General features: G+C 39.8%; 1 protein-coding gene across 1 annotated transcript in view; it reads right to left on the bottom strand.

The window, feature by feature from the left end:
* Window positions 1-2454: 2454 nt before the first annotated feature.
* thoc7 (THO complex 7) overlaps window positions 2455-24872 on the bottom strand; it is a 29992-nt gene continuing 7574 nt past the window's right edge. Inside the window, exons 4-8 of the mRNA XM_060835196.1 lie at window positions 23146-23232; window positions 9802-9859; window positions 9418-9484; window positions 9258-9327; window positions 2455-2687 (exon numbers count right to left, since the gene is read on the bottom strand). Of these exons, the coding sequence (XP_060691179.1) occupies window positions 2620-2687; window positions 9258-9327; window positions 9418-9484; window positions 9802-9859; window positions 23146-23232 (350 nt within the window). The 3' untranslated portion in view covers window positions 2455-2619. The remainder of the gene's footprint in view (window positions 2688-9257; window positions 9328-9417; window positions 9485-9801; window positions 9860-23145; window positions 23233-24872) is intronic.

Raw genomic sequence — 24872 nt, forward strand, 5'->3', positions numbered from 1 at the left:
CAGTCTAATTTTACAACTTCTTTTCACAGTGGACAGTTCAGGTGTTTATATAAATTTAGTATAATGCTTGTTAAGCTTCAACTGTTAGCCATAGGGGCACAGTTACTCTTAAAATCACAGACTCTTAAGATCACACACTCAGCCCAGTTCATTAGATAACTGAATAAGAAAAAAAGTTCTTGAAAGCAATATTTTAATAAAACGATTAGAGAGTCTATTTGCAAGTAAAGGGAATTAATTAATCTCCACTTTAATTCTCTTAAGAAAGCAAATAGCATAGAATATATTATTCTCGGAAAGAAGTTAATGCATTAGGAAATATTTTCAACTTTATTTCTGTTCAATTAGAATACTTTCATTCACATTTCCATTCAGCTTTGCTATCTTTTTTTTCCCAGTGGTTTATTTCAGCAATCTCACAAAGATAATGTCGTGGGTAGATCCTATAAACAAAACTTAAGCCCATAATAACTTTTACTACAAGTTAATATTGTATGAATTTTCTGCTTTTATTCTTTAAAGGCAATTGGGCAACATTGGTAAAGCTAACAGTTTGATCCAGCAACAATGAAGAAAGAGCAGAGCAGTTCCAGATCAGTGTCGAGTGTGTAGATGAGACAGGAATTTACAAGCAATGATGGTTCCATGTAGCAGCTACCGTGGACCTTCTAGGAGGCAGAAGTTGTGGATTTTGAAGGTTCTTTTGAGTTGTTCCAATGCAGCTGGTTGATAGTACGCACTGGTTGCACTGTGTGTCAATGATGCAAGGAATGATATATAAGTTGGTGGATGGGTTACTGATGAAGTAGGCTTCTTTCTCCTGGTTGGTGTTGAGCTTCTTGAGTGTTGTTGGAACTGCAACCACTTAGGCAGGTGATGAGTTTTCCCTCAAACACTCATGACTTTTGCCTTGCAGATGATGGCAAGCTTTGGAGAGCCAGGAGGTGAGTTACTCACTGCAGCATTCCTAGCCACTGATCTGCTCTTATAGCCAAAGTATTTACTTTCTGACCAAGGGTAACTCACCAAATGTTGATAATTGGAAATTCAGCAATAGTAATAGCATTGAATGTCAAGGAGAGATAGTTAAATGATCTGAGTCCAGATATGCCACTGGTCAGCGAGCTATCCAACTGTGCAGGTTGGGGTTATGCTCCAAGACCAGTCAAAATCTCAAAGGCAACTGACTGTGTGGGAATTGCTTGAAAAACTGAAGATTCTGAAACCCTCTGAAATAACACTTTAAAGTTGGGATAATTGGAAGGGTTCTGCTTCAGGTAAACTACTGGGTACCCAGATAGATTAGACCTTAGTTCAATAGTTAACCAGGAGTTGGACTATCTTCCCTGCCAATGTCCCCCCTCCATCAAACTGTTCCAATGACAATGAAGTGAATGATATGCCATGAGGTTAGAGGTTGTGGTCAAGTGTAATTCTATTACTTTCAATGGGCCACAATGCCTCAAGGATGCCCAGTCTAGAGCTGTTTGACTTTTTTTTATCCTGAAATCATTCAATTTACTACAGTGATAGCATCACAAAACACGATTGAGAATCCGATCAGGTGAAGTTGGGACTTTGCTTTCACAAGGACAGTACAATATTCACTGCTACCAAATATGTCATGGACAGATGCAATGACATTGATTGGTGAGGACAAGATATGGTAGGCTTTTCCTGTTGGTTGCCTCAACACCTGTTGCAGACCTAACCTGGCATTTATATTGGTCAGGACTTGGCTAGGTTGCTCAGTAGCAGTGTTGCCAAGCATCGCTTAATGATTGTCCAAAGGTCCCCACCCAGAGTACATTCCATGCCCTTCCTACCCTCAGCGCTTCATCCAATGAATGTTTGAGGGAGGAATACTGATTCATTAGCTAAGGGTGCAGTAGGTGGTAATAAGTAAGAGATTTTCTTGCCTATGTTTGGATTGATATCATGTCACTTCATGGAGTCTAGAGACAATGTTGAAGATTCCAAGTGTAACTCCCTCCCAGCTGTATAGCTTGGTCTGCCCTATTAGTGGGACAATACCTGGTGATAGTGATACATCTGTAAGGTACAATTTGGTGAGTATGACTGTATCAGTCTGTTGATTGACTAGTGTCTCAGACAGTTCTTCAAATGGCAGTATAAGCCAGCAGGCTTTAGAAAGAAGGGCTTTGCAGAGTCAATAAGGCAAAGTGTGCTTTGTCATTTCTAGTTCCAAGCTGATGTATGCGGTCCATCCAGTTCTATTCCTTTGCAACTTTTCTGTAGCAATTTACTTCAAATGAGTCAAATGTTAGACAATTTTAGGTAGCATTTAAGAGTCAACCACATTGTTCAGACACTGAAATCACTTGTAGGCCAAACCAGTTAAGTATGACAGATTTCCTCCTCTAAAGGACATTGGTGAACCTAGCAAGCTTTTATGACATTCAATATTTTCATGGCATCTGTATTGAGACAAGCTTTCAATTTGTGCTTTTTATTAGTCAATTCAACATTTCCATATTTTTCATCCTTGTTTTCAAAAACAATATGCACTTAAAAAGCTGATCTTTGGAGCTCTGAGGTAAGCATTAAATGTTTAAAAAAACTTTCACTGTAATAAAAATGCTCTCAATGGCAGCTCCACTAATGTCCATTTTGCATCTCCATGCGAGTCTCAGGAGAGTCCTCACCTTCTGACAATTTCTCATCACCTAAATTAGCATAAAAAAAGTTGTGTTACAACTACAATGTTTGCATAACTAAGATCTGAGCATTGCTGTTTATTTTATCATACCTTTAAAGGGTTAAATAACATCCTTATTCTGTTGAAACAACAGTAGAATTCTTTGATAATTGCACAGAACTACATTGCATTATAATGCATGGTTTGTTATAAAGGCAGAGTTATAAAGATGGAAACCAACCCTTTTCTGAACCCTTTCAAGTTTAATATCTTTCCTAGAGCAGGGAAATCAGAATTAAATGCAGGATTCTAAAAGTGGCCTCACTAATGTCCTGTACAGCTCCAACATGACATCCCAACTCCTATACTCAATGCATGGACCAATGAAGGCAAGCATGCCAAAAGCCTCCTTCACCACCATGTCTACCCGTGACTGCACTTCCAAGGAACTATACATCTGCTGCCCTTTTGTGAAATATTGCAGCACTTCAAATGTACAGTCCATGAGGTAAAGGGACACTTTATTTGGGAAAAGGAACTAATTCTAAAGCTATAACGCTATGAAAGGGGTTTGAAATGGCTTCAAGATGACCACTTAATTTTTCAGGAGCCCTGCTTTTAGAATTGCTTAAAAAAATCCATGAATTAGGAGCAATTAAGAATTCAACAAATGATGACCAAGACACTGATTAAAACGAAAACAAAAAGAGAATGAGAGTGCACACTAATGAGAAGATGAAGGATTATACAAGCATCTTTAGGTATATGTGAAGAAAAACATTAGACAATTGTGGTTGATTACCAGGCTGCATAAATTACAATGGACAATAGGAAAATAGGAGACACTAAACAACTATTTTGTGTCTGCTTTCACAGAGAAAGATACAGAAAATTTTCCAGAAATACTAATGAATGAAGTTATGAAAATGAGGAACTGAAAGAAATTAGTATTAATAAAGAGGGAGCGCACTTGATACATTAGTTGAATTGAAGGTTGATAAATCCCCTGGAACTGATGAGTTCATCCCAGAGGATTAATGGGGGAGGTTGTAGGACTAGAGGATGCAATGATCGCTATCTTTCAAAATTCTATGGATTCTGGAAAGGTCCCTGAAGATCAGAAAGTAGCAAGTATAACTTCACCATTAAATGGCGAACTAACAAAGTGCTGGAGAAACTCAGCATATCTGGCAACATCTGTGGAGAGAAAAGAACAAGTTAATATTTCAAGTCCAGTATGACTCCGATTCTTCGGTCTCGAGCACTGTGTTTTTATTTCAGACTTGCAGCATCCATGGTATTTTGCTTTTATTTGAACTGCAGACCTTTTTGCTTGATGTCAGTAGCAGGGAAAATGTTAGATTCAGATGTGAGGACCCAGGGAAGATGATGACCGAATGGGTATTATTGATAAACTAATAAACTAGAGACCCTTGTCATGTTCTGGGGACCAAGGTTCAAATCCCACCATGTCAGATGGCAGAACTGAATTCATTTATAATTATGCATCTTGTGGTGCAGTGGTAGCATCCCAAATCTGGTCCTGAAGGCCTGGGTTCAAGCCCCACCTCCTCCTGAGGTGTGCCATATCACATCTGAACGGGTTGATTCAAAAAGAGGTAGATGTTGGGACTACTTATTGGTAATGGTTATTAAATGAAAAAATCCACAGGTGACTTGTTGAGGGGGATAAAAACATTTGTTTGTGTAACAGCACTTTTGAATATAAAAACAGAAAAAACAGATGTGGGGACCAAGGAGGGGCCTTGTGGCACATGGGCAGGATGCTTATCTGTGAGCCAGGAAGTCCAGGTTCAAGTCCCACCTGCTCTGCAGGTGCGCAATAGCATATCTGAATATGGGGACAAAAGCAGTATTTCCACATTTGCAGAAGAGATAAAACTGGGTGGGAATGCAAATCTTCAGAGAATGCAGGGAGGCTTCAAGGAGACTTAAATAGGATAAGTAAATGGGCAAGAACATGGCAGATGGAAAATGTGAAGTTACCCAATTTGAAACAAACAAACAGAAGAAGTATGACTTAAATGGTGTGACAAGATCAGAAGTCACAACACCAGGTTATAGTCCAACAGGTTTATCTAATATCGCAAGTTTTCAGAGCACAACTCCTTCATCAGGTGAAGTGAAGTCCAAAAGCTTGCGATTTCAAATCAACCTGTTGGACTATCATCTGGTGTCATGTGACTTCTGCAAAATCATTGCTTAAATGATGAGAGGCTGGGAAGTGTCTGATCCAAGGCACCTGGGTCTTGATCGCAAGGGAATCTAAGCACATGAATAAAAATGTCTTGCTTCAATTCTATAGCGCCTCAGTGAGACAACCTGGAGTATCATGCGCATGGATTTTTTATCTCGAGTCTTAGAGTCGTAGAGGTGTTCGGCACGGAAACAGACCCTTCGGTCCAACTCGTCCATGCCAACCAGATATCCCAACCTGATCTAGTCCCACCTGCCAGAATTAGCTCATAACCCTCCAAAACCCTCCTATTCATATACTCATCCAAATGCATTTTAAATGTTGCAATTGTACCAGCCTCCACCACTTCCTCTGGCAGCTCATTCCATACATTCACCACCCTCTGTGTGGAAAAAGTTGCCCCTTAGGTATCTTTCCCCTCTCACCCTAAACCTATGCCCTCTAGTTCTGAACTCCCCGTCCCCAGGGAAAAGACTTTGTCTAGTTATCCTATTAACGCCCCTTGTGAATTTGTAAACCTCTATAAGGTCACCCCTCAATCTCCGATGCTCCAGGGAAAACAGCCTCAGTCTATTCAGTCTCTCCCTATAGCTCAAATCCTCCAATCTTGGCAACATCCTTGTAAATCTTTTCTGAACCTTTTAAAGCTTCACAACTTCTTTCCAATAGGAAGGAGACCAGAATTGCACAATATTCCAACATTGGCCGAACCAATGTCCTGTACAGCCGCAACATGATCTCCCAACTCCTGTACTCAATACTCTGACCAATAAAAAAGCAGAACAAGCGCCTTCTTCATTATTGTATCTACCTGCGACTCCCCTTTCAAGGAGCTATGAACCTGCACTCCAAGGTCTCTTTGTACAGCAACACTCCCTAGGACCTTGCCATTAAGTGTGTAAGTCCTGCTAAGATTTGCTTTCCCAAAATACAGCACCTCACATTTATCTGAATTAAACTCCAACTGCGACTTCCCAGCCCATTGGCCCATCTGATCAAGATCCTGTTGTAATTTGAGGTAACCTTCTTCATTGTCCACGACACCTCCAATTTTGGTGTCATCTGCAAACTTACTAACAGTACCTCTTATGCTCACATCCAAATCAATTACATAAATGACAAAAAGTAGAGGACCTAGCATCAATCCTTGTGGCACTCCACTGGTCACAGGCCTCCAGTCTGAAAAACAACCCTCCACCACCACCCTCTGGTCTTCTACCTTTGAGCCAGTTCTGTATCCAAATGCTACTTCTCCCTGTATTCCATGAGATTTAACCTTGCTCACTAGTCCCCCATGGGGAACCTTGTCGAACACCTGACTGAAGTCCATATAGATCACATCTACCGCTCTGCCCTCATCAATTCTCTTTGTTACTTCTTCAAAAAACTCAATCAAGTTTGAGAGACATGATTTCCCACACACAAAGCCATGTTGACTATCCCTCATCAGTCCTTGCCTTTCCAAATACATGTACATCCAATCGCTTAGGATTTCCTCCAACAACTTGCCCACCACCGTCAGGCTCACTGGTCTATAGTTCCCTGGCTTGTCCTTACCACCCTTCTTAAACAGTGGCGCCACATTAGCCAACCTCCAGTCTTCCGCTACCTCACCTGTGACTATCGATGATACAAATATCTCAGCAAGAGGCCCAGCAATCACTTTTCTAGCTTCCCACAGAGTTCTAGGGTACATCTGATCAGGTCCTGGGGATTTATCCACCTTTATGCATTTCAAGACATTCAGCACTTCCTTCTCTGTATTATGGACATTTTGCAAGATGTCACCATCTGTTTCCATACATTCCATATCTTCCATATGCGTTTCCACAGTAAATACTGATGCAAAATACTCATTTAGTATCTCTCCCATTTTCTGCGGCTCCACACAAAAGCCGCCTTGCTGATCTTTGAGGGGCCCTATTCTCTCCCTAGTTACCCTTTTGTCCTTAATGTATTTGTAAAAACTCTTTGGATTCTCCTTAATTCTATTTGCCAAAGCTATGTCCCCTTTTTGCCCTACTGATTTGCCTCTTAAGTATACTCCTCCTGCATTTATACTCTAAGGATTCACTCGAGCTATCCTGTCTGCACCTGACATATGCTTCCTTCTTTTTCTTAACCAAACCCTCAATTTCTTTAGTCATCCAGCATTCCCTATACCTACAGCCTTTCCTTTCACCCTAACAGGAATATACTTTCTCTGGATTCTCCTTATCTCATTCCTGAAGGCTTCCCATTTTCCAGCTTTCCCTTTACCTGCAAGCATCTTGCCATAGTGGGAGTACAACAGAGATTCACCAGAATAAACTCTGGGGTTGTCAGGATTGTTTAACAAAGCAAGAATGAAGGAACTGTTTCCAGTATTCTCTTCAGTTTTGAAGAATGAGGGGTAATCTCATTAAAGCTCAGAACAGTCTTCCAGGGTGTGACTGGTGACTATAAAGAGAATACTACCCTTGATGGAGAACCTAGAACAACGCAACATCGTTTCAAAGTAAGAGATCGGACATTTAAGGCTGTGATTAGCAAAAATGTTTTTCACTCAGGGTGATGAATCTTTATAATTCTCTATCCCAGAGGATTGCAGAATCTGAGTCATTGAGCATTTTCAAAACATTAAAAGATACCTGGGTATTCATGACATCAAAGTATATGGAAGATTAGGGAAGTGGTGAGCCATGATCTAATTGAATGGTGCAAAGAAGTGGTCCTTTCTCTAAAATAGTATTCTTTCATGAACAAAAATATCCTGCATGGAGAAACTGGTGTGAGCACTCTCATCTATAACCAAATCACAATTGCTATTTGATATGTTGACTTTGCCACAAAATAAAAATCATAGAAAACAAGCGCAGGGATGTCCTGCTGGGGCTGTATAGGGCTCTAGTCAGATCACATTTTAAATATTGTGACCCCAATATCTAAGGGAGTGTGTGCTGGCATTGGAGGGAGTTCAGAACAGGTTTACAAGGAGTAACCTGGAATTGAAAGGTTTGCCACATGAGGAGCAGTTGAGGACTCTGTACTCAATGGAGTTTAGAAGGATGCGGGGGGTGGGGGTGGGGGAGGGGGAGAGATCTCATTGAAACTCAGAATTCTGAGTCTTGGAAAGAGTGATCATGGAGATGATGTTTCCACTTATAGGAGAAACTAGGTCATGAGGGCACAGCCTCAGAGTAAAGGGATAACACTTTAGAACTGAGAAGGGGAGGAATTTCTTCAGCCAGATACTGGTGAATCTGTAAAACTCACTGCCATAGAAGGTTGTGGAGGCCAAGTCACTGAGTGTATTTATGTTGGAGATAGATAGGTTCTCGATTAGTACGAGGAACAAAGGTTACAGGTAGAAGGCAGGAGAATGGGGTTGAGAAACATATCCGCTATGATTGAACGGCAACGCACTCAAATGACTGAATTAACTAATTCTGTTGTTATCTCTTTTGGCCTTCTATGGATTTATATTTAGTCTCACCTCAATGAGTAAATATTCATTCTGCCAGAGATAATGTAGCAGGAAGGTCCACAAATGTCCAGATCAGATCAAGAGGGAGGATTATTATCACATCCTTGGTTATGTTATGAAACTAGCTGTACTGTGTCCACAGCAGCATAAGGCAACTCTCATGAGATACTCAACACTGCATATGGAACAAACTGGCTTCACTGAAAGGTGCAAATGACAGCTCCAAGTTTGTAATGCAAAGCATGTTTTAGCAGAACATTCCCTGTAGGTGTCACAACAATGTACTTGCCTTGATGAGACATTCAAAATATGGCATGGAACCTAAACTGGTTAAACACCATATAATGTTTGCATTGCATTTTCACTGATTTGCACTTGGCCAGGGTTGCTCCTTCACCATTAGTTCCATGATTATTGCATTTAGTACATCATACCTATGGCTCAGTAAATCAAGCCTAATCATTTTGGATACTTAATCTAACTCAGGATCCTCTATTCCTGAATTCAATTATCCTGAATTAGTAGTTCCCTTGCGTAACACTGAAAATCATGTGGAACTTAAACATGTGCATAAGTGCACAAGTAAAAACTTAGGATACTATAAAAGCAGAAATTAAACTTTTGGGTTAACACACAAATACTTTACGTAGCTATCAACTAGCTTAATTTGTGTGCCACAGAAGACGGCATGTCTCAGTACACCCAGCACCATCTGGTATAATTGTTCATTTTGATGTGAGTTGTTCAGGTGTTGTGAGTGTAATATGGGCCAAGGACATCATTTGAAAATTTTCCAGACTTCTCCATCTTTCCCACCACATTAACAAAGCTGGCTGGTCAAAGTATTTCACATTGTAGCTGCTATTTGCAAATATGGGAAAATGGTAGAAGTTTTCTTTTCTGTAAGTACTTACTTTCCAGTGTTTGTTGTAGTTCATGTATAGTACTGAGTAGAACATGGAATTGTTTTCTTCTTAATTCAAGCTAGTAATAATAAAATTGCAGTTAGAAGCGTTAATTTGAATGAAACTTGAAAAAATAAAATGGAAAGATTTGCCCGGGGTTTAATATTACCTTATCTTCAACACTCTCCTTAATATGAGATAGGTGCTCTAATTCTTTACCCAATGCTTCCAGTTGCCTAGAAATTAAATCAGAGAAAATATTTATCAAAGATCAAATATAATTTTTACATTTTCTACTGACATTTAGTCTGCATTTTGTCATTTATTCTCAACTTTCCTCTTATGAATTTGCCTTCGGTTCAGTGGATGGGATCTTCCATGTGACAAATGCAAACTGACAGAACAGTCAATATTCAGCATTAGTCATAAACAGCAAGGTTAATATGAGCAAATATTGCCTCTGCATACTTGCCCATTTACCGACTGTATCAGAATTTGTCATATTTAATAAACAAAAGTAAAATTTATGGTAAATATTTGCTTACATACTTACTGTAAGGTTTCATGTCTATCAGGATGCTGTTGTATCACTTTTGCTAATGCATCATACTCTAAGAAAAATAACATGGAGAAAACTATAAAAATGCTGCGTCACCAACACAAATGAATGAGTTAAAAATATCTAATTATTGGTAATTTAGTTCCCAATAAATGAACCAAAAGAACAAAGAAAATTTACAGCACAGGAGCAGGTCCTTCGTCCCTCCAAGCCCGAGCCGATCCAAATCTACTGTCTAAACCTGTCACCCAATTCCAAAGCACCTGTATCCCTCTGCTCCCCACCTACTCATGCATCTGTCCAGACGCATCTTAACTGAATCTACCGTGCCTGCCTCTACCACAGCTGTTGGCAACACGTTCCACACACCCACCACAGTGTATGTGAAGTACTTACCGCGTGTATCCCCCTTAAACTTTTCACCTCTCACCTCTATAATGACCTCATTATAGAATCCCTTACTCTGGGAAAAAGCTCATCTCTATCCACCCTGAATATATCCTTCATGATTTTGTAAACCTCAATCAGGTCCCCCCTCAATCTCCTTTTTTCTAATGAAAACAAATCTAACCTACTCAACCTCTCTTCATAGCTAGCACCTTCCATACCAGACAACATCCTCGTAAACCTTCTCTGCACTCTCTCCAAAGAAAATTGTGACCCAAAGCTGAGACAGGAATCAACACAAGTGCAGGTGACAGGAAATCCCAAATTGAAGGCAAGAATATATCTAAAGACGATCAGAGAAAGTGATCCTCATGTTGGATGAGCAACAAGAAAGGGATTTGTGTGGAGAAGAGTGGAATGAGTGGAGAACTGTAAATTGGAGATAGCCAAGACAGCACTGAGACCATGAGGTATTGGCAAAGTGTAGAGAAAAACTGCAAAGCTACAGATCTTGAGGCTGCCGTAGAGTGCAACAGAAGGTGAGGGACAGCCCAGAGTCTGTACAATAACTTCTCAAGTTGTAGCCTGGTTACTTGGTTGCTTCAATTCAACTTTAAGTAATTGCCATGTGTTAATAGCAATGGATATCTAACGGCATGTGGCATCTGTAGTGTGGTTATTTTATTCAGAGAATTCTGCCTTAAATGAGCCATAAACTTGACTGGGCATTTACTGAAGGTTGGGATTTTCAGGAGGTCCAAGTTACGGCTATAGATTATATGCTGCAGTAGTGTGAAAAAAAAATTAGAACAACTAGACGTGGTGATTAAGTTTCTGATCTTTGTCCAAACAACTTATTATTATTTTACTCAGAATATTTATTAGCATGTAATGAAATAGATGGGGACTTGAGCTTCGGTTTCATTTTTTACTACAATGTGATTCAGAACATTAAGATGGGAAAAATAAATTTGTTTAATGCAAGTCAAATAAAAGTAGATTAAACAATTTGAAATGAGGGACACAGTGTGTATTCCTTATAGATATTGAACCTGAATTTATACTCCCTATTCAGTCTAGTTCAGGTTCATAAACTAAACACATTTATATTAAAGCTACTAACATAATTTCAGACAGAGATACTTTCATTGACTGAAGTTTGTAAAAACATGCTACATTATTGACATCTGAATGTTAAAACTTGAAAAAGATCTTGTATGATTCAAGGCAGATGTTACGTAACACGAAGAAACTAACATTTTCTTGAATATTGTGCCATGAGAGAATAATAATCAATGTGCATTCTTCTCATTGTGGTAATAATTAAGAAGCTTGCAAAGAGTAAAGGTGTCCACAAGTTCAGAAGTTGAACTATTGTTCCCAGCGTTATGACAAAGATTCTACTTCTGCTAGAATTTGATTATAATTTTTCCACTTTACAAATGTTTTAACTGTCTCAATACAAGAAACTGAAATAGTTATAAAATGTTCCAAAAATATTGTAACGTCATAGGCCAAAATTTGGTGCCTTTCTGTATGTTAAAAATAATTGCGATTAAAAATTATGTTGCTCTTACTTTGACTGCAATGTAGTCTTAAGGAAACAAATTCCAGTCAGATTGTTTACATATATCAAAAAGTGTTTTGATGATAACTCGAATAATTAGCCCTAATCCAGAACGGGCAATAGGCATCTCTCTCTATTAGAAGGAGACAATTGATTACATGGGTTGATGGGCATCACTTCACAAGCATGACGCAAAGTAAGGAGGCACAGTTCCATGGACTACTGCAGCTGGTATGAAGATTGAACCTGTGTCACTGCATCACATTCTGACCAACTGAGCAAATTGATGTCCAGATGATAGTTAAAATTGCTACATTACTGAAGAAAATAATTTATGGTAGCTTAAATATCAGTTTTCTGATAGAAGATTCTGAAATTTTTACTCATTTGCTACTTTAATATTTTGCATTTCTCTACTTATGTAGTAACACTGACCCTTCTAAATAAAAAAATCTGGAAGAAAGTTTTAGTACAGTCCACAGCATACATATTACTTATTAACTCAGAAACAAAAGAAAGATGGAATGAACTTCACAATTGTATTGAATCCCAAAGGAATTTGCAACATATACATGGTTTTGTAGAGTGATAATTTGTTATAAGGGGCAAATTTTACACAACGCATAGCCTCAGAAAATACATTAAGATAAGTTACTAATTTTAATCTGTACAAAGTTAAAAAGCACAATACCAGGTTATAGTCCAAGAGGTTTAATTTTTTTTTAAAGTTATATTCTCAGGTTAATATATTGAAGGTGTTAGCCCCGTGTTCTCTGTCTGTGAGATAACAGTCTTATATGAATTCATGCAGTTTTTGAGCAAAGTACAATGTAACTCTGCAAGTACAAATTCACCCCACAAAACATATGTATATGAGTGCTTGTGTGCGCTTGTCTGGGGTGGGGGGGTGGATTAAGAGTGTGAGAGAGAGTATATGTGTGTGTGTATGAGAGTGTAGAGTGTTTTAAGTCTGGAGGGGGTGTGTCTAGGGTGGAGGGTTGTGAGTGTCTGCAAGAGTGTATATGTGTGTGTGTCAGTGTAGAGTGGTCTAAGTCTGTGAAAGGATACATGTGGGAGTGTGTCTGTAAGGGTGTGTATGAGTGTTTGCATGCATGTCCGTGTGTGTATAGGAATGGCTGAGAGTGAGTGACCCACATGCACGCATATACAAATGTGTTTGTGGGGTGAATTTGCACTTGCTGAGTTACATTGTACTTTGCTCAAAAACTGCATGAAGTCATGTAAGACTCTTATCTCACTTTTTAGATTAGAATCAGTCTAAATATTATGGCACAGAGAACATGGGGCTAACACCTTCAACATATTGTCTGGCTAACACCAATTGTGGTGTTGTGATTTACACATGGAAGAAGTGAAACTATCATGGCATTCGAACAGATGAAAGACTCAACAAACAATTAAGGTATTTTTCAAAGTATAATTTCAGTCACATCATACTGTAAACTTTTGCTACAAATTCTGTCCTCCACAACCATCTGATTAAGGAGCAGCACTCTGAAAGCTAGTGCTTCCAATTAAGCCTGTTGGACTATAGCCTGGTGCTGTGATTTTTAACTTTGTACATCCCAGTTTAACACCGGCATCTTCAAATCAGTTTTAAACTGGTTTGCTTGAGACATTAACTCATCAACATTTGACGGCGGCAAGGACATGGAAGTGTAATTGTATATTTTACATCCACCCAAGGTACTAAAAAAGCACAAAACATGAACTTTGCAGAATAGTCCATCGAAGTAACAGCCTGGATTATATACTCATATCCGGAATGAGGTTTGAAGCAACAACTTTTGATTCAGGGATAACAGTGCAGCCATTGCAACACCTGATGCTATGTTTTACTTCATAATTGAGTACATTTTTAACATAATATTCCTCGCTCATTTGACAGAAGTGAAGTACATTAAAAAGGCAGAGGATCTTCATGCATAATTTCAAGCAAACAAAATTTTCTGTGTGATATTAATGCCAGGAAAATTGAGGGTGCTATAAATCATAAACATTGACTTGAATGTACAGTTACTTAAATCAGCTACCACCGCACACGTTTTGTGCAGACGTAGAACTACGTGATTTATCCTGATGCCCTGCTAAGATGTTAATGATTAAGATGTTAAGTGCAATAATGATGTTTCTGAGATGTTACTTATGCTAATATATACCATGTCACCACACAAGTATTACATGTAGTATGCAAGAACAGGAAAATTAAAGAGCTGGCTATTCTAAGAAGATTCACTTTCCTAAAAAATATCCTTATGTAATGCTGGGGTGGGGGAGAAAGAAGAGGTGGTTTAATCTTTGTGATTCAAACTGATCTTCAGCAAGAAATCAGCACATTTATTCCATGTACAAGTTGTGGCCAGAATGTAGCAGCATGGTGGCTCAGTGGCTAGCACTGCTCCCTCACAGCAGCAGGGACCCAGGTTTGATTCCAGTCTCAGGTGACTGTCTGTATGGAGTTTGCACATTCCCCCCACTTCTTCATAGGTTTCCTGCCATAGTCCAAAGATAAGCAGGTTAGGTGGATTGGCCACGCTAAGTTGCCTATAATATCCAGGGGTGTGTAGACCAGGTGGGTTAGTCATGGCAAAGGATGGGTTACAGTGACATTCCTGCCTAACCCTAATAATGTTACACCAATTTTCTTATCAAGAATTAATCCATCTCTACCTTAAAAAACATTCAAGTCTCTGCTTTTACTGCCTTTGCAAAAAGAGAGTTCCTCTATGAAAAAAAGTAGATTGTTTCAGTTTGGGGAATGAGTACAAAAAGGTTATGCTGTATGGATGTAGGTTGTTTGTTGAGCTGGAAGGTTCATTTCAGACATTTCGTCACCTGTGCATTTTTTCTCCGTGGGTGGTAAATGGGATCAAAGTCAATGTGTTTGTTGATAGAGTTGGAATGCCATGCTTAGAGTCAGAGTTGTACAACATGGAAACAGACCTTTTGGTCCAACCCGTCCATGTCGACCAGATATCCCAACCCAATCTAATCCCATCAGCCAGCACCAGTCCATATCCCTCCAAACCCTTCCTATTCATATACCCATCCAAATGTCTTTTAAATGTTGCAATTGTACCAGGCTCCACCACTTCCTCTGGCAGCTCATTCCATACACATACCACCCTCTGTGTGAAAAAGTTGCCCCTTAGGTCTCATATCTTCTTCTCCCCCCCCGCCAACCTAAACCTATGCCCTCTAGTTCTGGGCTCCCCCACCTCAGGGAAAAGACTTTGTCAATTTATCCTATCCATGCCTCTCAATTTTGTAAACCTCTACAAGGTCACCCCTCAACCTCCAACGCTCCAGGGACAACAGCCCCAGCCTATTCAACCTCTCCCTATAGCTCAAACCCTCCAACCCTGACGACAGCCTTATAAATCTTTTCTGAACTCTTTCAAGTTTCACAACATCTTTCCAATAGCAAGGAGACCAGAATTGTATGCAATATTCCAACAGTGGCCTAACCAATGTCCTGTACAGCTGCAACATGACCTCCCAACTCCTGTACTCAATACTCTGACCAATAAAGGAAAGCATACTAAATACCTTCTTCACTATTCTATCGACCTGAGACTCCACTTTCAAGGAGCTATGAACCTGCACTCCAAGGTCTCTTTGTTCAGCAACACTCCCTAGGACCTTATCATTAAGTGTATAAGTCCTGTTAAGATTTGCTTTCTCAAAATGTAGCACCTCGCATGTATCTGAATTAAACTCCATCTGCCACTTCTCAGCCCATTGGCCCATTTGGTCAAGATCCTGTTGTAAACTGAGGTAATCTTCTTCGCTGCCTATTACACCTCCAATTTTAGTGTCATCTGCAAACTTACAAACTATACCTCTTACATTCACATCCAAATCATTTATATAAATGACGAAAAGTAGAGGACTCAGCACTGATCCTTGTTGCACTCCATTGGTCACAGGCCTCCAGTCTGAAAAACAACCCTCCACCACCACCCTCTGTCTTCTACCTTTGAGCCAGTTCTGTATCTAAATAGCTAGTTCTCCCTGTATTCCATGAGATTTAACCTTGCTCACCAGTATCCCATGGAGAACCTTGCCGAACGCCTTACTGAAGTCCATTTAGATCACATCTATGCTCTGCCCTCATCAATCCTCTTTGTTACTTCTTCAAAAAACTCAAGCTCGTGAGACATGATTTCCCACACACAAAGCCATGTTGACTATCCTTAATCAGTCCTTTCCTTTCCTTTCCAAATACATGAACATCCTGTCCCTCAGGATTCCCTCCAATAACATGCCCACCACCGATGTCAGGCTCACTGGTCTATAGCTCTTTGACTTGTCCTTACCACCCTTAAAACACTGGCACCATGTTAGCCAACTTCCAGTCTTCTGGCACCTCACCTGTGACTATCGATGATAGAAATATCTCAGCAAGAGGCCCAGCAATCACTTCCCTAGCTTCTCACAGAATTCGAGGGTACACCTGATCAGGTCCTGGGAATTTATCCATCTTTATGTGTTTCAAGACATCCAGCACTTCCTCCTCTGTAAAATGGACATTGTTCAAGATGTCACTATCTATTTCCTACATTCCATATCTTCCATGTCCTTTTCTCACTGATGCAAAATACTTGTTTAGTATCTCCCCCACTTTCTGCAGCTCCACGCAAAGGCTGCCTTGCTGATCTTTGAGGGGCCCTATTCTCTCCCTAGTTATGCTTTTGTCCTTAATATATTCGTAAAAACCTTTTGGATTCTCCTTAATTATATTTGCCAAAGCTATCTCATATCCCTTTTTTGCCCTCCTGATTTCCCTCATATCTCTATTTGGCTTGTCACAGGATGGATGCATTGTCCCAACTGAAGTGGTGTCCTTGCTCATCTGTATGTAAGGATACTAGTGACAGTGGGTCATATCTTTTTGTGGCTAGTTGCTGTTCATATATCCTGGTGACTTGTTTTCTGCCTGTTTGTCCAATATAGTGTTTGTTACAGTTCTTGCAAGGTATTTTATAAATGATATCAGTTTTGTTTGTTGTCTGTATAGAGTCTTTTAAGTTCATTAGCTGCTGTTTTAGTGTGTTGGTGGGTTTGTGGACTACCATGATAACATCACCAACCCAAGGAAACCTAAACACAAAGAGAAAGTGGGTCAGGCCACTAGTGCTTCATCCGGAGGCTCACTGATGATGCTACCTAGTACGGTGACAAAACGTCTGAAAACGAACCTTCCAGCTTAGCGAGTAAACCTACATCCAGAACTTCAACCTGAGCTACAAACTTTCTCAAAACTTGCTAGGTTATGCTTTAGTTTAGGGAATTGGGGAGGCCAACCTGGAATACAGTGTACAGTACTAGTCATCTTATTTAAACTGAACGTGAACCATGCCAAAAATTGAGAACAAGGAGTTACCATTTAAATAAGGGATCATCTATTTAAGACACAGCTAAGGAGAAATGTTTTCTCACTAAAGCTTTAGAGTATTTGGAACTCAGTACCACAAACACCTAATTTCTTCCTCTGTGTTGAACACCATTTGGAGGAAGGTCTGAAGGTGGCAAAGGCACAAAACATATTCTAGGAGGGGGGAGCCTCAACGTCCAAAATGAAGAGCGGCTTGGTAGCACCACTGCTGACTGAGCTGACCGAAAGGACATCGCTTACTAAACTGGGACTGCAGAAGGTGGTGAGAGAATCAACAAAAGGGAAAAAGCTACTTTACCTTGTCTTCACCAATGTCCCTGTCCCAGATGTAAATGTCCATGACAGTATCAAATTGAGTGAACAGAACTAGCTGACCCTTAGCCAGGTTTTTTCAATACAACACTACCGTCTATCCAACAATATGGAAAATTGCAGTCATGCCCAGTGCACAAAAAGCAGGATAATTAGACTTTGCCATTTACCACCCTAATCAGTCTACTTGATCATCAGCAAAGAAATGGAAAGGGTTGACAACAGCTCCACTAAGTGGCTCTACCAAGAAGTAACTTGCGCGCTGACATTCAATTTAGATTTGGCTCAGGCCACCTCAGCTCCTGACCTCATTTTAGGCTTGGTCCAAACATGAACAAAAGAGCTGAACTCCAAAGGAGTAAAGAATGACTGTTCTTGACACTAAGATAGCATTTGACCAAGTTGGCATAAAGGTACCCTGGTAAAACTGGAGTCAATGGGAATCAAGGAGAAAAATATCACAAGGGAAGACAGTTGCAGTTGTTGAAGGCCAATCATTTCAGCACAAGTCGTCATTGCAGACATTCATCAAAGTTGTATGCTAGATCCACCATATTCCAAGACTAACATCCTCTATCATAAGGTCAGAAGGGGAGATGCTTGCTTATTGTTGCATAATGTTCACCATCATTTTTGAAATATATCCATGCACAGGGAATAGATTTGCTAGCTACGCTCGTATTTAATGCCCACTTACAATTACCCAAGAGTCACATGTAGGCCAGATCAAGTAAGGACAACTGATTTCCTTCCCTCAAGGACATTAATGAACCAGATGGGCTTTTCCGACAATAAACAAAAGAATCATGGTCATCGACACATCTTCAGATATTTTACTGAATTCAAACTCGTATAATCTGCCATGGTGGAATTTGAACCCAGGGTCTGGAGAATATTACCTGGGTCTCTGTATTAGTAGTAAAAAGTGAGGTCTGCAGATGCTGGAGATCAGAGCTGAAAATGTGTTGCTGGTTAAAGCACAGCAGGTTAGGCAGCATCCAAGGAACAGGAAGTTCTCTGGCCCGAAACGTCGAATTTCCTGTTCCTTGGATGCTGCCTAACCTGCTGTGCTTTAACCAGCAACACATTTTCATCTCTGTATTAGTAGTCCAACAATAATACCGACAGGTCATCATCTCCCCAATTTGTAACACCACAGATAACAAAGCAGTCCGTGTCCACATGCAGCAAGATGTACCCGACATCCAAGCTTGGATTGATAAATGACATTAACATTTGCATCACACAAGTGCCAGGCAATGCCATCTCCAATGAAAGTGATATTGACACCTTGCCCCTGAACATTCAATGGCATTACAATTGCTGAACCCCACACTAATCAACACTCTTGAGATTTCCATTGACCAGAAATTGAACTGGACCAACCACATGACTACTGTGGCTACAAGAGCAAGTTAGAGACCAAGCCTTCTGCTTTGAGTAATTCAACTATCTCCCCAGTGCCCATCCATCGAAACAAGACTAGTCAGGAGTGCAAGATTGCAGTGGTAAAAACAAGGACTGCAGATGCTGGAAACCAGACTCTAGATTAGAGTGGTGCTGGAAAAGCACAGCAGTTCAGGCAGCGAACTTGCCTGAATGAATGCAACTCCAATTGTACTCAAAAGACTTGACAGCATTCAGGACATTGACAGCAGTCAGAACAAAGTAGTCCACTTGACTGACACCTTATCCATTATCTTCAAATTTCACCCCCTTTCACCTCCAATGCGCATTGCCTACCATCCAGAGATGCACTGCAGTAACTCACCAAGATTTCTTCAATAGCACCTTCCTCTACCTCAAACGCATGGCCTCTACCTCACAGAAGAACAAGAATAGCAGATGCATTCAAAAATCATTGCCTGCAAGTCTCCAATCTCTCCCCCAGCCCCTAACTTCCCGCAAAACACCTCAATCATGATTTCAAACTACATCACTTTTTCTTCAGTGTCACTGGGTCAAAATCCTGCAACTCCCTTCCTCACACCAAGGTGGATGTCTCTACACCACAAGAACAGTTTAAGGAGGTAGCTCACAACCAAGTGCAATTAGGGGCAGGCAATAAATGCTGGCACATTGACAGTGTCATCAGTTACCCATGAGCAAATAAAAATATAGGTAGCAGAAGCATAATCTTCGAAAATTGGTAAGACAGATGTAGATAGATTCTTGATTAAAAAAAGGGGAGTGAAAAGTTATCAGGTGTCAGCAGAAATATGAAGTACTCAGATCAGCTCTGATATTACCAAATGCTGAAGCAGGTTTGTGGGGGCTGAGTGGCCTATTCCATTGCCAAGTCTATGTGGCATCTCAATTGTCTCAAAGATAGTTACTTATGGTTGGCAATGCATTCTCAACTATCTTGGCATGATATTGTCTGATGTGACAATTTAAGATGTAAAATGTCAGCTGGTACAGAACCTGAACCTGTCATCGGTGTTATTAAACAACATTCTCTAGGCAACTGAATTAATTGGCCCTATTGCAACTAAATTGAATTAAACTAAGCACAATGTGCATGACACACAAGAAACATATTTAAAAATTAAGTTGTGTCAGTGATGCCATTAAGACTGAAAAGCCCAACGATTGTCTTGCCCAGTATCCAAACTACTGAGTGTGTGCCTAGAAGGGGAGCTGATAAGGGGGTTTAGGGTTTTAACTAGTCAAGATAAATGTTGGCAGTTCATCATTGTTAACCTGTAGTTGGAATCTGATCATTTGTTATAAATACTGAAACCTGGCTTGTGCTTTGTCAATGTCAGTCTTAAAGACAAGTAAAATACAGAATTCTGCACACTTTTTAAAATCTAACTTTTGCGACAGCTCCAGGAACAGCATAGCTTTATTTCTAGCACACTACCCCAGTGAGATGCAACTTCCTGAATTTGGTGGCTAATTTGCACATTAGTATCTTGCATATTATTAACTTGTAAATATTTTTCCAGTAAGTATGGACCCACTATAATGTAGTCATATCACAGAATAAGACGAAGCAGCTAGAAAGAGAATGGATGACTGCTCGGCAGTCTAGAAAGACCAAGCAGGACGTGTATTCATCTTGAACACTGATGAGAGTGACCGTTCATCAGAAGATGGAATGAGAAGCAAGCTTGCAGCACTGCAAGTGACTCAACTACACAGGTGCTGGTGGTTGAGGGTGGAGAGGGAAGAAGCTTGGAAGGGCAACAGAGACAGACTTATCAAGAGTTGGGGGAACACACAGGAGTTTCTGGGGTCACAGACCTGGCCCCAGGATGGTATGCTGTCTGATACCAGGTCATTGATGACTGCGGGAGGATGAAGTACCAGAGAACCTGGTTCTCACATTGCCACAAACACCATACATAGAAAAAGGGATGAAATCCTGGAATTAGAATGTAGAGCATTAGGCAAAAGATCGGAATCAGTACCATTAAGGCAGTAATCTCAGGATTGCACATCATGTTTTAATAAGTGGAAAAATAGGACATTTGAACAAATGTACAATGGCTGAAAAAGATGGCATGGGATGAGGGCTTTAGATTTTGCTGCATTGGGATCAATTCTGGGCCAAGTGAAAACACTATAGGGAGGATGGAACACACCTTAGCAGGACCTGGACTAAAATATGTGGAGCAATTTTCTAGTGCTATTGGGAAGAGTTTATACTCCATTACCACTTACTGGGGTGGGAACCTCAGAATTCAGATATAAAATAAAGCTGTAATTGAAGTGGAGAGCAGCAGGAAAGTAACTCCTAGAATCAACCAGGGTCAAATTACAGAATACTGTTAAACCAGAACTTAAAGCACCTGTTTCTGAACGTGCATAGCATTTGCAATATGATAGGTGAAGCAACACTGGTCATAAAAGCAAATGGCATGATTTAATTACCGTTCTAACACACTGCTGTAGGGCAAGTCTGACTGGGAAATGAATATCAAAGGATAGTCAACATTTGGGAGAGAACGACAAGAAGAAAAAGAAGGTGGAGCAGTGCTGGTAATAAGGAATAAGCTAACTGTATTACTAAAAGAGGAAGAGGAGGTTGTTTAGATGGAGCTAAGGAACAGCCAAGGGGCTGCAAATATTGGAGAAATAATTTAAAGACCAATAACAGTAAGTGGTAATATAGAGAATTGTACAAATCAAGAAATTAAAAGGTGCATGCTACAAATTGAATACAGTAATCATGGCTGACTTAAATCTTCAAATAGATTGGGTAAATCTAATGAATACTAAGCTTGTGGAGAAAGAAATCCTAGAACACAATCCAGATAATTTTCTGGAGCAATATTTTAAGGAATTAAATATGGTACAAGCTGTTTAAGATCCAGCATCATGTGCAGTTCTGGTCCCCAACCCAAGGAAGGATATACTTGCCATAGAAGGAGTATAGCAAGAACTCACTAGACTGATTTCTGGGATGGTGGAACTGTCCTTTGAGAAACATGAAAGCGAGTGAGCCTGTTTGCTCTGCAGTTTAGAACAATGAGAAGCAATTTCATAAAAAATTAATAAAATCCTCAAAGGGGTAGAGATAAAGGATATTTCCATTGGATGAGAGATATAGAACCAGTCTCTCAATAAAAGACAGACAGATGGCAAGAAACCTTTTCATTCAGAGGATGGTAAATCTTTGGAATGCTCCATCCCAAACAGCTGAGGAAGATCAGTCTTTGAATAATTTCAAGACAAGACTTATACAATTAAAAGTAAAGCCTTGGGTAGCATTGTAGAACAGAGAGACCAAGGGTTTCAGGTACATGACTCTGAAGCTTGAATCACATAAAGATAGGGTAGTTAAGGTGGTGTTTGGCATGTCTGCCTTCATTGCTCAGATCTTTTGAATATAGGAGTTGGGACGTTACATTGAGGATGTACAGGGTGTTGCAGAAGCCTCTTCTAGAGTACTGTCCCCCGTTCTGGTCTGACTGTTACAGGAAGGATAGAGTTCAAAAGAGAATTACCAGGATATTGCCAGAAACGGAGGGTTTGAGTTTATAAGGAGAGGCTGGAAATTTCCCACTGGCGTGTAGAGAGTTGAGGGATGACCTTACAGATGTTTATAAAATAATGAAAGGTATAGATAAGATGAATAGCTGGTGTCTTTTCCTTAGGGTCTGGGATTTCAAGACTAGGGGCATTTTGTTTTAAGAGAAAGCAGAAAGATTTTAAAATGACATGAGGGGCAATTTTCTTACACAGAGAGAGGTTTGTGTATGGAATGAACTTTCAGAGGAAGTGGCAGATGTGGATACAATTACAACATTTAAAAGACATGAGCTAAATACATGAATAAGAAATGTTTGGAGGGATATGGGCCAAGCACATACTGGTGGGACCAGTTTAGTTTGGGATTATGGTCAGCAGGGACTGGTTGGACCACAGGATCTGCTTGTACTGTATGGCTCTATGACTATGACAAAAGATGGATACATTTCTAGTTACAAATGACATTAAGGGCCATGGGAATAACACACTTTTTTTTAAGAAAGGGGATGGGATGGTTGAATGGCCTGCTCTTGCTTCTATATTCCTTCAACTCTGTACAGAAATCTTAATATAGATTTTCCTGGTGCCTGTGCTGATTTCTTGGATCAAACTTCCTAGTTCAAGAAGACAAATTATGTGAATTGTAGACAAACAAAAATTGCACAAATATTACCTTGACGATTTTTCCGAATTCGTTTTGCTTGTAGAATCTGTTTTTTGCATTCTGAGATCTTGTCATGTGCAGCTGCAATGTTACTTTCTGAAAACAACAATTTTCTTCATAAACACGAACATAAAATAGAATTAATTTTCATAAATTCTCTTGCATTCCAAAGGTTCTCATCCTAAATGTTCCACTGTACTCAAGGCTGTAGTAAAAAGTAAATGGATACTCTAATTCTAATGTACTGACAAGCCGTATTTGTTAGTAAGGTACTTTTTAAAGAAGTATTTGGCACAGGTTTGAGCTTTCACTAACAATCCAAATGTGGAAGCACGCATGCTAAAATATTCAAAGAAAATGTTTTAACAGTACAATAATAATGGTCAGCATTGATTAGTACAATTATGGCCAAGTACCCTGAAACGTCCAACATAAATTTTCAAAAAACCAAACTAACCATTAAATAAAATTTTGTCTTTCTTCCTTCACCTGCCCTCCATAATGCGTTCAGCTCTCCACTCCAAAATGTGGTAGATTGTACTGGATACATTTCAAGGGCTATTAACAATCTTCTGCACAATTTACTATGGCCAGCATCTCTAAGATCTTTGAGAGTTACAAGAAGATAGCTGTTTTCAGTAAAACCCTATGTTCCACATTCAAATACATCATTCAAATTCTTCTGCAGAATTCAAATGATGCTAACCAAAGGCTCAAATTGCTTTATGCGAGTATGAAAATGGTGCATTATGTTCCTGTAATGTCTCTGTTGCTTATTACATGGTCAGACACACCATCTTCACCAAATGCCACTTCCGTGATTGATGGGCTGCTTTTTTATTACCTATCCAATTATAACTGGAACATTTTTGCCAGTGGCCTCTCTTCCTCTCCCATCATTATGTCACCTCATTCACTTTTACTTACCTATGATGGCATTATCTAAACATGACATCAGCTTTCACACACACACACACACACACACACACACACACACACACGAAACCCACAAGTATCTAACATTTAGCCTTGGATCAGCTGCTTTTTCCCTCAGTTACATAGCAGCAATAGTCATTGCTTCCAATGCCTGGCACAAGGGTTTCATCTCCTTCCCTGACCATTGCCTCAAATTGAACCATACATTTTTCAGCCACTTCACTATGTTGACCGTTGAGCCAAGCTTCTAATCTTATATCCTCAGTCTCAACAACTGTTCATTTTTCCACTCCTGTGATATCCATCAATTCTGATCCTGTTTCAGTCCAACTACTGGTAAAACTCTCATTTGTTTCTTTGTCATTCCAAAGGGAATACTTTCCACATCAGTCTTCCATTCCAGTAATAAACACATTCAAAGCTCTTGTGCCATTATTTAATTCTGCAGCAAATTTCAATACCCAACATCCTCCTGCTTCTCCTGAACTACACTTGCTCCTACTCCCTCAATGCCTCAAATGTAAACTACATCCTCTTATTAAATTTCAATAAGATGACCTTCACTCTCTAACCTTCTCAAGCATGATAATTCTGTTTCGTGCTTTGAACTTTAATCTAGTTTTGTCTAACTTTAAAAATTGTGTAGTAGAGCACTGCAGAAATAAGACATCCAATAGTCCTGAGGGGTTCATTACCTTCCATATTACTCTTGATGTAAGCAAATGATGTTTGTATTACACAGTAAACATACAGGCAGATCAAAAGTACAACATGCATTTCTGAACAGTCATCCTATAAAA

Source organism: Hemiscyllium ocellatum, chromosome 14 (assembly GCF_020745735.1).
Source record: "Hemiscyllium ocellatum isolate sHemOce1 chromosome 14, sHemOce1.pat.X.cur, whole genome shotgun sequence".
Classification (NCBI taxonomy): domain Eukaryota; kingdom Metazoa; phylum Chordata; class Chondrichthyes; order Orectolobiformes; family Hemiscylliidae; genus Hemiscyllium; species Hemiscyllium ocellatum.